Source organism: Cylas formicarius, unplaced genomic scaffold (assembly GCF_029955315.1).
Source record: "Cylas formicarius isolate icCylForm1 unplaced genomic scaffold, icCylForm1.1 PGA_scaffold_3__17_contigs__length_32017465, whole genome shotgun sequence".
Classification (NCBI taxonomy): domain Eukaryota; kingdom Metazoa; phylum Arthropoda; class Insecta; order Coleoptera; family Brentidae; genus Cylas; species Cylas formicarius.
Genome location: NW_026844326.1, coordinates 6601579 through 6616480, shown reverse-complemented (window position 1 = coordinate 6616480; position 14902 = coordinate 6601579). Strand labels below are relative to the sequence as shown.

Sequence of the window (14902 nt, the reverse complement as noted above, 5' to 3'; positions counted from 1 at the left end):
GAGCAATAAGCAGCATTTTCGTCATATTTTATTTTTTACTTCAGAAAAGGTAAAAATGCTGTCCAAACGAGAAAAAAATTGACGGATGTGTATGGAGAAGGCGTGTTAACAGTACGCCAGTGCCAGAACTGGTATGCAAAATTTCGATCCGGCAATTTTGATGTCGAAGATGCACCACGGTCTGGAAGGCCGGTCGAAGCTGACAAAGATGCGATAAAGGCATTAGTTGATGCATATCGGCGAATAACCACACGAGAGATCGGTGAGAGATTAAATTTGTCGAATTCGACTGTTTATGGCCATTTGAAAGGCATGGGCTTAACCTCGAAGCTCGATGTGTGGGTGCCCCATGTCCTTACGGAGCGAAATTTGGGTCGTCGCGTTGACGTGTGTGATTCGCTCCTCAAACGTCAAGAAAATGATCCATTTTTGAAGCGGATTATTACTGGGGACGAAAAATGGGTTGTATACAACATTGTTAAACGCAAGAGGTCATGGAGCAGAAAAGATGAACCGGCTCAAAGCGTGTCAAAAGCCAACATTCACCAAAAAAGGTGATGCTCTCCGTTTGGTGGGATGTCAAAGGAATCGTTTTTTTTGAGCTTTTGCCGGACAATACAACGATTAATTCAGAAGTCTATTGTCATCAACTGGACAAATTGAATGATTCACTTAAAGAGAAGAGGCCCGAATTAATCAACAGGAAGGGTGTAGTGTTCCACCACGATAATGCGAGACCTCACACAAGTTTGGTCACTCGCCAAAAACTTTTACAGCTTGAATGGGACGTACTGCAACATCCACCATATTCTCCAGATCTGGCGCCTTCCGACTACTATTTGTTCCGGTCCCTGCAAAATTTTCTGGATGGCAAAACCTTTACCTCAAATAAAGATGTCAAAAACCACCTGAACCAGTTTTTTGCCAGCAAGGACCAAAACTTTTATGAGAGGGGAATTATGTTACTGCCAGAAAGATGGCAAAAGGTGTTGGACCAGAACGGCCAATATATAATTTAATAAAATATTTATTCATTATACGAAAACTGTCTTTCATGTTCCCCAAAAAAAACGAAATGACTTTCCGAACAACCCAATATTATATCTCAAAAGATTACTCTACTATATTCGAAAGCGATCTACCCATACACCTGAATCCAGATATCTCAAACTTAACATTTTATCCAAGACCAAAAACGCCTCATGCATCGTACTAGATATGAAGTCCATCTAGCTTTAGCAATATTGACACGGTCACGGATACATTAAACCCGGTCATTAAAATCAATTTTTTTGTTGCATCTTTTTTCGATTCAATCTGTATTAAACAGCTCTTCAGAAAACGCACCACAGTGGCTTCGAGTTTAGAAGCAAAACCAAGTGGTGTTTTAAATCCACATGGGGTAATAGTGATGAACAAGATTACATGGTACTATTCAAGTAACCAATTGAACCGGAAGCATTGAACGCCATAGTATGCAGAGTCTCCAGAGAACTTCTTGAGTTTCGACGGTTATAGGTAGGGGAGGTAGAATGAAGTTCTTTTTTGTGTTAGTAGGAGCCGGTGGTAATAAATAGGGCATTGAAAAAAGAAGGATAATAATTAGAAGACAGTGTTAAGACGATGTAATGGATTCTGCAGCCCAACTTGTAGTGTTAGATCAGTAGTGATGCAGGTTTATTAGTGAATGTTATCACATTGGGAGTTCTAGACACATCAAGTCTTCCAGTTCAAGCGAAAGAAAGGCGCAATACAAGGCTGGGAAGGGTCATACATATTCGTGTTTGTGTTTTACGTTTGTACCAAAGTATCAGGATTTTTCTGTTGTTTAAGGCATTCTCAGAAGAAAGAAAGTCTATTGAAGTAAAATATAAGGTGGAAGGGCTGCATCTCCAAGAACAAATGGAAATATCCACAGAATCCGGGATTTGTGCGATCAGACAGTTAGAAGAGCAAAGTTTGACTCACATCACCGCCCGTCAAATTTAGACCAATGAACTGGGTGTGAGAAAAATCCGCTAACTGACCAAAAAATCTTTCGCAAGCCCAAAGGGAGCAAAAGGTACCTTGACTTATTGAATTGGATTGGAATTGATCTCCGTTTTCTGGAAGGCGCCATTATTGATGATTAGAAACCAGGTGCCAAAGCATGGAGCCTTTCAGCCTTTCCAAGGGTTAAAGATTTTCTAATTCAAGGCCAAAAAAGGGGTCATTGGTGTGAGTTCAAATATCACGATAGTGCTCCTTGATACGCAGCAATTTCAATAAAAGGGTTTTTGACAAGAAACAACACTACTGTGACTTCTCGGACTCATTGGCCTGACGTCAGTTCTTATGATTTTTATCTCTTCCCGAAGATAAAAAATTGCCTTAAGGGAGGGGCACCTTTGAAAACATTCAAACACCTGCAGCTACCTTACCTACTAAATTATTCCAATGACTTACCAGTTTTCTTCCACCAACAAGGGTGGTAGTCGCGTAAGGAGCGGGTGACGTGTTGCCTCCGTCATTGTTAGACAAACTGGCATCGACTTCAGCATAATCGGGCATCTGTGAAATTCTAGGATTATCTATATTGGGGCTCGCGTAGTCTTGAACCTGCATGGCGCTGTAATCCTTAAACTTCCTACCCATCGGGTACCCTTTTTCCGAGCTATACTCTAAATTATCCGGTCGGCTGTACTCCTTCTGGTGCAGCGGATTTGAGTGAAGGTTAATGCTTCCATTATTACTTTGAGGCAGGTTTCCGTTCGTGGCGTATTCGTTTTTCCCAGGCGTATACTCGTGCGGAGTTAGTTTGGAATATTCCGGTAAAGAGGTAGTATAGTCCGGAAGGGTATCTTTATCTAACCATAGAGGCACTTCTTGTTTGGATGCGAGAGGAGTGGTTAGTACACCTCCATTTGATCTGGACGGGGTCATAGTCTTTTTGGACAAGATTTGCCTGCGGCGGACGAAGAACATTGCTCCAAACAGAAGAATCATAACCGAAACCATGCTTATTAAAAGCGCCATGAACCAAGTTTCAGTAATGAAGTCGCCGGAATGTACATCCGCACCAACAGGTCTGAGGATGGAGACAGTTAGTTAAAACACGACGAAAATAATCAAAAATTATACCTTTGCAGGTTATTGTCGACGACTCTAGCTGCAGGATCTAATCTTAAAGTTGCCGAAGGGCTGTAGGGACCGGTTCCTGCTCTGGTGGTGGCTGCTACCTTCACGTAATACGAAACACCAGCCGTCAGATTGCTGAGAAGGAGGGTCGGAGCCGACCCCACAGATATCACAGTTGGTACATCTGAACCGTTCGTCCTGACGTCAACTTTGTACCCCTGAAGTTCTCCGTTTACAGAGGCTGGAGGCGGCATTTTCCATTTCAGATAGACAGCCGTCGCGTTCAGCAATAAGGCTTCCATGTTAGAGGGCGCCTCGTTCGGAACTAAATCATAGAAATGTTTAAATTAAACACTTTTAAAGAGTAAGTGGTGGTTTTTGTATGCAGAAATGAAATTATCATTAATAATAAAATTTTAATATGTTTTTAAATGACAAATAAAAATTGCAAATATTGCACATCGTTGGGTTTTCACGCTGTGTCTATTTTAATTATATATGCCATAGATTATATATTTTTAGTTCATTTTGTTCAATTAAGTTTTGTTTTTTAGCTTTGCTGTGGAGGCTATACCCCAAAATCTAATACACTGGCGTTTGTTTATTGTATTTTCGGAATTTGAACCATAAATACTCACGTGCTTCGATTCCAAAGACTTTGCGATAACAGAATGAAATTGTTCGTGGTACTTCTTTGAAGTGTATGAAAAAAATTCTTTTTTGTAGCTTTTTTTTTCTGTCATATGATATAGATGGTTATTTTTGGGCGCTTTTTTTCTTTTTACTTGTGACTGAGTGATTCTAAAAAGGATCCTGGCTGTTGTATTAAATTTTTCTACCGGATTTATTGATTGTAAGTATTTGGAATTTTTTAATGATTCTAGTTAGCTATAAAATGTAACAATAGGTTGCAAAAATCGTATCGTAAAATTATTGTGACAGTGTAACAAATGAACACCCTCACCACCATCTATTTGCCCATAAACGAATTAGTCGTCGACCACAGCCCTCATTGAAGTAGATACGTCCCGCTATAGTGAGCCACAGGGTACCAACTAAAAGTAACAAGAGGGGACCAGCAGTGGAAGACAACAAGATGGCCGTTAGCGAGTGTTAATACGTGTGGCATGTTAAATTACGTTTTGATATTGGCACCCACTTCATTTTGAATAGTAAATTGTTTAAGTTCGGTTTCGTGTTTAATTACACTCGTCGGATTAACAGTTGCTACAACAGTCATATTTTTCCAGATAGCTTATGGTGGAATAGTTTACGAGCAAGCTACAATTAGGAGGGATCAAGAAAGCCTTCAAAGGCTTCAAATCTCAGGTATATCTGACTACTATGCACTAGGAAAATTTCGCTTAGTCACGCCATCCAACAGTCTAATAGAAGAATTCTGGCAGGCTTAAACTTAACTTAAAGATATAACACAGCGTTCTAAGTTGGCGAGAGAAAAAGTAAGGTTCTTTCTATTTGATTATTAAGCTCATCAAGCTGTTTCAAGCGTCAGCTACAGCAAAATTCCACTCAACCCCCTGCTCTGGATAATATATATTACCATGGGTAAAACCCATAGTCCAAGAGCAATTTTTGTTATTTTTTTATAGGTTATAGGTTATTTCACAGTTTTCTTCAGCTTTGATTATTTCATTGATTTTAATGATTTTAATTACAATAACAAAATTATTGAATAAGTAAATCGCTACCTCCAAATACTATATAACCTCTCTTGCTGCAACTGTTTTGAATAAATGCCTTATTTATTTATTTATGTGTAATGAATTTTTATTGACATTTTTAAGTAAAACAAATCGACCAGTTAAAGCTGTTAGGGAAGCAGTGTTTTTGATCCAGGCATTGGGTTTTAAATGCCTAATGTATATATCTCGAACTAACTAGAAATAATTTATTTCCACAATTGCAAGCTGCCATCCTTTATCCTTTATTCGACGACTTCTGTTGTCTCTTTATTGTTAATAATATGATAAATGTTGCTTTCATCTGATATACCCATCCTTCTTATTGAAACTATTGTAGCAGTGGTTATTAGACATACTTTTTTCAAAATTAATAATCAGTTTTTTCAATTTTTATAAAATAGTCAGCGTCAAACAACTTTAATTAAGGCAGGAAGATCATGAATTGGAAGAAATTGAAGAAATCATTTTTGGTTCCGCTACTTTGGTTCCAATTTAGATACAAGTTAGTTAAATCAAATGATAGTACATTAATATTATGACACATATTATATGAGAATGATTTTTTTTCAAATTGGTGTTTATTTTTGCACGTCAGTTCGAAAAGTAATTTTGTTATATAACAAATTTACCAAAATCGAATATTATCAATCTCGTTACTTATCTAATAATGTTGGATATCCTAAATGCATGAATTCTGATACTTTTGAATCCTATAAGATTGAGTTAGTCAAGAGTGTTTCAAAAATAAATAAAACTCTATGGATGTCATATTAAGACTAACAATTAAGTTTTTTTGACCACCATGACAGGGTATAAAAAATATGTATTTAATTTAAAACAAAACAGTTTTTGGTAATTTCCATTTAACCTAAAACAAATTAGTCACCAAGTGGGTCAGTAATCAATTAACTAATTTTATTAACTATTGATGTAATTAAGAAATTAAATGTGGAAATGAATTAAAAAAATGAATGAAACTTTTTGATTGACAGAAATAATTCATTTATAATTATCGAAAATGCCGCGAAAAAAATTTTTGTTTTATTTGGTTTTAATCGACTGCCTAATGTTTTAATTAGTTTCAATGAGATATGTGATAATACCAAACAATTGAAAATCGCTAAGAGGGTCAAAACGTACGAATGTCAGCTGCGGGGTGATTTGATGCCCTTCGAATGAATTGTAAAACAGTAATAAAGATAACATTCAACACTATATTTAGATTTTAATTAGACATTAATAACGATCCGTACAATGAAGAATTTTCTCACAATTGAACTTTTTTCGGGCATATAATATTTTCGTGATATTTTTAGAAAACACCACATTCATGAGGTAAGTTTCACCACAAAAATAATGTAAATCTGCCTTGCGAGTTTCAATTCGAGTTTTTTTTAAAAGACTCTAAAATGCCTCTGTTTTCGTGTATGTTACGAACCATATATGAGCAAATCTTATGTAAAAAATATTTAACTGCTACTATATAAAATATTGTTTTTAAAAACCAAAAAAAAAATGACAAATCGTTTGACGGAATGAAGAACCTACGTTATTTTTTGTTGGGCTTATTTAATTTTAAAATTTTTAAATTGGAAATTATGATTACGAGTGTTCTTTCGCATACAGAGGTAAGGAACAATCCTCTCATTCCAAACATAATTCTCCTTGAAAATAACAAAAAATATTGGCCAAAGCTTTTGATTAAAGAGCTACAAGTGAGGTTTTCCAAGTTTTACTGCAAGGTTTACAAAACAAATAGATAAAATAAACTTGCTATATTTAAAAACTAGTTAAAAAATTGCTGCTGGTAGTGCAAATGATTCTATTTAAAAATACGTTAAAAATACAATTTTTTTGTTTTAATATTTCTCATCTTTTGGGTTCACTTACAACAGAATGCATTATGATTTTCTTTTCAATTTTAATTTTTGTTTGTTTGTTTATCATAGTTTGGTTATCGTAGTTAGAAAATCTATGGAGGTGTAATTCTAGCTAAATCTTCCACAAATGTAAACATGGAATACAATACTCTAGATAACTTGCAGTCGCTATTACTTTAACTACTTTCTTTTGAAGTTTAAAAGCCCTATCAGCTGTGAAGTGATCCCACAGGGCACAGGTACCGGGAAAGAGAGAATATTATGTAATTATTAATGTTTCCATTGGGACTATTTTTTTTTTAATTTACGAACTAGAAACAAACTAGATGACAGTGTTTTACAGAACGAGTTCACATGCTTATCCCAGCTCAAACCATCGTCTATTGTAACTCTCAAAAGTTTCACACTATCACTAAGCTATATATGACCCAGAGTGTGAGTCAAAACCCGAGACTATATATTTTGAGACAAAGTATATCTGCAGGGTAACTTACCATCTTCAAGTGTACGCACTGTTCTAGAGTTGGACGGCTGTCCTTCGACGGTTTTATAGAACGGAACCATGAAAAACTCATACCTCGACCATTTTTCGAGATTATTCACGGTGAAACTGGATGATCCACCGGTATGCAACACCGTTAACATGCTATAAGTACGAGGCTGGTCGGGAGACCCGTCCAAAGATACGTAGTAAATGTACAGTCCCTCCACGTAAGTGGAATCAGTCACTGTCCATATGAGTTTCACGGACGTGGAAGTAATCGGAAGCGCGTCGGAAAGTCGGACGATGTTCTTGGTGGTCACCAAATTAGCTCTGGCTTCGCTCAACACCGTCACCTCCGGATTCCCCCAGTTCTGAGCCGAATCCGGCCCCACGATTATCGGCTCCGACAGCTGGGACGGGGGACCTAATCCGTGCGAATTTTCCGCTCGTACGATGAAAGTATACGGAACACCGGGAGTTAACAAGTGCTGGGTATACGTCGGTCCTGGCACGCGTCTCGCCACCACCGTCCAAGTCGGAGTGACGCCCTCTTCTCTGCCGAACAGCTCTATTTGATAACCGAGAAGGCTAGAAGATCCGATTTTGTTGTTTTGGCCCCACGTTATTGTCACGCTGCCTTCGGATTGGTTAAGAGCGTGCGGTCTGCTAGGCGGCCCGGGCACCATCACCGATTCCGGAGCTTTGAAGAAGTTTATGTTGGGGTTTTTAGGATTCTCGACGAGGAGGTGTCCGGTCCAAGTGGCTTTGCCCATTTTCGAAGAAGCGACGCACGTGTAAGCGCCAGAGTCTTCCTTGTGGAGTTTGTAAATCTCGACTTGACTGGGATTGCTCATGTTCACCTTGTTCGATGGTGAAACTGGCACGCCTTCTTTGTACCACGAAATTACGGGTTTGGGGTTACCCGACGCTTCGCAATTTAGATACGCGACGGAATGGATCGGAAGCGTTTGATTGGTGGGTCCACGGGTTATCACCGGAGGCGGTCTGTCTTCTTTCGAGGTAACAGTTAGTCGGGTTCTGGTGGACACTGAACCTGCGGCGTTCACTCCCGAGCAAATCACCACGGTGCCCGAATGCTGCACCTGCGCGTCTTTGAGAATCAGCGTGGACTGACCTTCCGTTGAGGTGAAGGCTTCGAAGTTGCCGGACGGAGAGCCGGGATATACTAATGCTCGGTCGCCTTCGAACGACCAGAAAATTAATGGCTTTGGACTACCGGTGACGCTGCAGTGGAACGAGACTTCCTGGCCGGCTTCAATGGTTTGAGCGAGAGGTCTGGTTATGAAACTAGGTGGAGCCAGCACGGTTAAAACCGCAGACGCGGATATAGCACCAGCAAAGTTATCGGCATCGCAAGTGTAGCGTCCTTGGTCTAGCAACGTCAGCTGTTCTAGGCGTAGGGTACGATCTTCTAATACTCGTACTCTACCGAGAGGCATCGTTCCCCCTGGAGAGCTTCTGCGCCACAGCACGTCTGGCACAGGATCGCCGCCCACCATGCAAGGAAAATCAACGGTACTGCCTACCAGAGCGGTTATGTCTTCCGGAGGACGTATGACGAAAGGCTTAACTGCAAATAAAAATAAGTTATTTGTGACGGTCTAAAAGAGAAAGGAGTAAACGATATCATAATAAGAACAATGAGGAGGCTATATGAACTAAGTCAAAGAATAGTATGCCGTCAGAAGGAATGACAGCTCAAGTGGGATTAAGACAACGTAGTGCATTAAGCCCGACATTATTCACGGATAATATCAATAAGAAGGGTACAAAAAATGATGGTAGGATATAAGAGCTAACGGAAGATCGAAATAGCTGCAGCAGTCCAACATAATGTGGACATATGAAATAAAATGTCTAAGGAAAATAACATGAACATCAACACCAACAAAACTAACCAAAGTAATGACAACAAAAGAGCAAAATATTAAATATTAACATTGATGGTAATATGCCTGATACCAGTAGAAAAATTTAGTTACCTTGGAGTACAAATTGAAAATACGGAAAGTATTCTATATATTCCATATATACATGTCAAAAGGACAAAAAAGTAAAATTCAGGTCACTGAAACGAAGTACTTGAGGATAAGGAAAGATGTAACAAGAAGAGACAGAATCTGAAGTACTTGCGAAAATTCAGAAAACAAAAAAAAGGAAGACTCAAATAAACGGTTGATAAAGATTGCGCAATATCTGAACTGGAAATCTCGACACCAAAATATTAAGATTTTATCGGTTTTGGAAGTCCAGAGCGTTCAAAATTTATTTATTTTTTAAATAATTTAGAGCTTAATTGGAACTGGTATGCATTCCCCTCTCTAAATGCTTATGTACTGTTTGAGAAAGCTAAAGGAGGGACATGCACATTGCCTCGTATGTATGGTTTGCTCTGGGGTTTTCTTTGGTAGAAGTATTGACTGCATGCATGCAGTTTTGTCGAATAAGAATTGACGTCCGCTATCATGATTATATGCGGTAAATGCTTATGAGTTTATATGTACCTAAACTCTTTCTGTTTCAAGTGAAATTTTGCCTTTAAAGATCAAAGATGTAGAGAGATTTTTTGAACAAGTTCTGAATCTGGTGTTAACATTGTATGAATCTAATTGCTTTGAGATTATAAACTCTCAGGTGAACCAAAGCGAGAAGATTTTCGTGCTATATTCTCAAAGGGACGTGGATGGATGAACAGTGTCTTCAAAATAAAGATTTTTCCAGAATTGGTTTTTATTACATTATAGTTATTTTGTCAAAGAAACTTCCACAAGTACTCTTTGCTCATGCATATGGATGGAATGCTCTAAACTCTCTCAAACGGAATTTTGTCTTTGACTTATCGAAAATTTTAAGAGATTTTTGGAATGGTGGTTGCCTGACAGAAGCAAAAAACCTTGTTTTTCTGTTAGGTTAGTCCCTATAACTCCAAAAATATGCAAAATAATGGTATCTATCTACCTACCCATCGATCTATGATAATATTGTAATAATTTTAATAATAACTTACCGTAAACTTTAAGAATAGCGACCGCTGATTCCCGAATTCCCGCCGTATTCTTCGCCACGCATTGGTACCTGCCGTCGTCGGATGGTTTGGTGTCGGTTATTGCCAAGTTGTAACCGTCCACCAGCTTCAGACGTCCGCCGATTTCTATCGTTTGGCCGTCTTTCCTCCAAAACACCTGAGGCTCCGGAGTTCCTCTTGGCGGAGAGCACTCCATGACGATGTCTTCACCAGCAGCGACCCTTCCGCTTTGCGGTTCCAAACGGAATTCGTCCCTGAGCACTGTAAAAAAGTAAACGTGAATGAATTAACTGTCGCCAGGTCGATATCGTTTGAGTTAAATGAACAAGTGCAGACTGGATATTGACCGTCTATGATACGTAGGTCGCCCGAGTTGTTTTGCATTAGCCTCCATTATCGCAATTGAATTATTTACTTAGGGGGTGTGCATTACAAAATTCGCTTGCGGTTTGTATGTTATAGAGCTAATGTAGGTTGGTTGCCTGTCCTACAGGTTCAATGCCGATGCCGAAAAATCTGTGCAATTCAGAATTGAATGGGGTTTATACAGAGCTCCGGAAGAAAAATAAAAAATTAGATTCTGAAACCAAAAAAGCCTTCTATCTTTATGTTTTCTTATGTGACCGTTTTACCAATCATGTATTTTGGTTATTCCTGTACAAATTCGTAGTTCTGGTGTTATTATTATTAATAGTAATTAAAAATGCAAAATTTTCACAAAAGGAGTATTTATAAACTTTACTTTGAGGCACTACGAAGAGATAAATTGTCGACTAATTATATTTTAATAATAATTCGCAAGCTAATCTGAACTTCGAAATTGGTTTCTTAATATTTCGTACATTATAAGGGTATACACAAAGTGTTAAGTAGTTGTTAAATATTCCTTCAAATTTTCCATAGATGCCCGATATAGTACGCAATTTAAAATTAAGGTAGGAAAATCTAAGAGGCACTTTATCGATCAGAACAAACTTTCTTTCTAATATGTTACGGACTAGGGCGGAGGTCTGCATTTCTTCTTCGTCTTCTGCACACGTATATGTTATCAACCAAACCCGACTTCAGGCTAAATGTACTTTGTCCTAGACCAAGTCAGTTTGCAAGGTACTAGACAAGCAACAAGCACTAACAAAAACTGGACGAAAACAGAGTTAGTTCTGAGTCAAACGTAAAAATTGGCTTTGCTTAGTTTTTGCACCTTGCTCTCATATAAACTCATTTTTCCTAATACAAACTAGAAACTGGGTTTTTCTTCTGACAGATTGAGAGGGGTTTAGAAGTATTTCAAGGTCCTTTTTGTAGGATTTTAGTTTCACGAATCGGTTTTAATAAATGGTGCAAAAACAAATTGTGTATTCAGCAATACAAAGTGGTTTGCTCTCAGTGATTGAGAGCAATTTGAAAAACAGTGTACAGGGTGTCTCACATATACTTTTCTTACAACCTATAATAGTTATCAAGAGAATTTAAAAACAAATGCTATGTAATTAAGGATTTTTTTAAATTATGTCTTTTGTGATTATTCAGGGTGCTGCAATTCTACGGTATCGACATCAGCTTAAAATATTTAAGTTTATAGGACGTTTTAATATTATGATATTCTTGCAGTATAGATGTTAGACTGACTAATAATATTTGCAAAAGGAATATATGAATTTTCGTTATTTTTCGTGATTTTTGAGTGTAGAATTATATATTAAATATTCGAAATTTCTAAATATGAATATCTCAGTTATGTAAATGGTATGCATATACATACTTATACTATGCCTTTAGTTAGAACGCGTATAAAATCTTGAATACCAATACAGGGTGTCCAAATTGTATCTGAAAGTAATATATCTCGTTTATTATTTGTATTAGAGAAAAAGTTATAGATGAGTCTAACAGAAACAATTCAAAATTGTATGTTGAAAATTATTTTTTTCCGATGGAACACAATTTAAGCAGTATTTTACGTTAGTGATATATTATTAAAAATGCAATATTAATATTGCTAACAGTCCAAGAAAAACACTTAAATACTAGGAAGCAAACTGCAAAAAACTATTTAATTAAGTGTCTCCCACCGACTTCGATAGACGTCTTTAAACGATTCACTAGCGTTTCATGACTAACACGACGAAAGGCTTTTCTTATACTCTGTTTCAAGTCTTCTTTTGTTGTGGGGGCAGTTTTATAGGCCTGGTCTTTAATATAACTCCACAGAAAATAGTCCTTCTTTGTTAGATCAGCAGATCTAGGTCGCCATCTAGTCGGATCACGCCTTCCTATCTGCCGTTGAGTAAATTAATTATTTAAGTAGTTCGTAAGTTGATGAGCATGGTGTGCAGAAGCTCCATCATGAAGGAACCACAACCTCTGCTTCACTTCGTTTTCGAATAGTTCTTGACATTTGTTGTAAACTTGCCCATTCACTGTATTTTCAAAAAAATGAGGCTCTACAACGTTATTTCCTATCATAGCACTCCAGCGTCCTCTCGGTAGTGTTCCTTCTACTTTTCGTTTTTTCGTTTTACCACAAGTTTTTCGGTTATTTCTTCAATGGTATGGGTGATATTTATTTCGTTTTTTGACGGTTCAGTTCAAGACAAAACTCCAAGCTCACTCTCTCTACTCGCTCAACACAACCGTGTTTATGAGATGTAGATGCATTCATAAATAAAACATATTCGAGAAAATCATCTTGCTCAAAAAATTCTTTCTTGTGCCCATTCACAAAACGTTGATTTAATTTGATAATGATTTTCATTGAGTTCATTATGAAGCAGTACTTGATAGAGATGCAATTTATGTTATCGCAAAATACAATTCGCAGAACTCTTAGAAAGGAACCAAAATCTCTGCTTCACTTAGTCTGGAATATTTCTTAACATATTTTGCAACCTCTGTCTTAAAAGGTCTTAAATTAACATTAACAAACATTTTTTTCACAAAATAAAAAAATCACTTCATAAAATTGGTGGCATAATAAAATTAGAGCTGTCGGAAATGTTAAACGGAAGTGTTAAACGTGTTGTTGACGGAAAATACATACACAACCATACACTGTTGTATAAAACAGAGTTTTTACTAATGCCATAATATATACGTCGACTATTAAAAAAAAAAGTGATTTCCACATATCTATGAATCACCACATTTGAAAAAAAATGTTAAATTTTGTCTTTTAAACTTATACATAACTTTTGTATCAATCTTTTTTTTTTTTCTAAAAGAAATAATATATGATATTATATGAATTATATCAATTTTTCTTATATTTTTTCTTATTCTATTTAAAAAAATAATGTAACACATTGAGATTTGCATTCCTGAAAAACATTCCTGACCGGTCGACAACTAAAACTGGACCTGAGGCTTCGCCCGGCCATGCGTTATACGTTTTTAGATTTTAAGCGGATTACAATCGAATCGCAAATCCAGAGAAGTCGCGTCCCAACGGAAATATTAATTTTTCCCCACGTAAATCCCTCTCCAATCCATCAATACACACGCGCGTCAACATTTTAGTCCGTTAACCCACTTGATCGGCTCGCGAAACGAAATCAGACGCAAGGAAGTGAAAAACAAGAGGAAATGAAAACTGCTGATTGATATATCAGTCAATTCATTGCGATTCGCGCGGGCAACTATCTCAATTTCCGTTTTCGAGATTCCGCCCGTCCCGTGCGTCCCCCCCATCACACCCCCGCATTCTGTCGAAATTGACTTTAAATTCACTTTGTCGACCTAGCGACACATTAATTTTTATTTGGCGTTTGGAAAAAGCGATTCGGACCCATTGCAGTGACGGACTGGTTCTTCGACGACGAATTTTATCATCAACCAAGTAACTAACCAACCTAAAAATGTCAGGCAAACCCCATTAGCACTTAATTACATGGTTATAATCCATCACATGATAAATGGTCATGACTTGTCTGTCCTATCATAAACCGAAGACCCTTTACCCTTAATAAACCAATAAAAATTCGATTTACAAGCATTTATCATTAAAGGAAGATGTTTATATTTTAGTAGTGGCACCTCAGACGTTTGCAAACCGTTGGCGCTTTGCCATTAGCGGTATTACAGTGATTATTTGTTATCTCTAGACCGTGGGTTGATGATAATATGGACGATGGAATGGGGTAGCGAACCAAAAAGAGAGTTTCATTTGAAAATGCGCTGTAAGGGATGGTAGACTTTTTTTTAAGGATATTCCTACAGGCTACTGTAATGCAATTTACCAATCTTCTGGATTAATTAATTAATTATTTTTTTAACTTTTTCGTCCAGTCCCTCTAATGTATTCTTTGCCCCATATGCATAAAATGCTGTAAACTTCTGGTATCTCAAAACGGAATTCTTTCTTTGATGGGTCGAAGATGTTGAGAAATGTTTGGCTTTATGTTTCCTATTTGACGGAATCCATACCAACTTTATAATTTTTTGTTGCCTTTTTATATTAAAGTACATATGTCATCTTGTAAATTTTTGCATCACCCATTCTGTTTCTCCCTCTCTTTGGAAAGTTGCTAATATTGTCCCTCTTCATAAGATTGACAACCCGCAGTCGTTTAGCGACTTAAGGCCCATTTCCATTCTGCCAATATTATCCAAGGTTATGGAACGCCAAATAACAAATTATGTTGAAAAGGAGAAACTAATTGACAAAACACAAGCC

General features: G+C 37.3%; 1 protein-coding gene across 1 annotated transcript in view; it reads right to left on the bottom strand.

The window, feature by feature from the left end:
- Positions 1-14902, bottom strand: part of LOC132699071 (roundabout homolog 2-like) — a 573699-nt gene that overhangs the window by 5017 nt on the left and 553780 nt on the right. Inside the window, exons 4-7 of the mRNA XM_060665539.1 lie at positions 10213-10491; positions 7195-8775; positions 3121-3442; positions 2446-3067 (exon numbers count right to left, since the gene is read on the bottom strand). Coding sequence (XP_060521522.1) covers positions 2446-3067; positions 3121-3442; positions 7195-8775; positions 10213-10491 — 2804 coding nt within the window. The remainder of the gene's footprint in view (positions 1-2445; positions 3068-3120; positions 3443-7194; positions 8776-10212; positions 10492-14902) is intronic.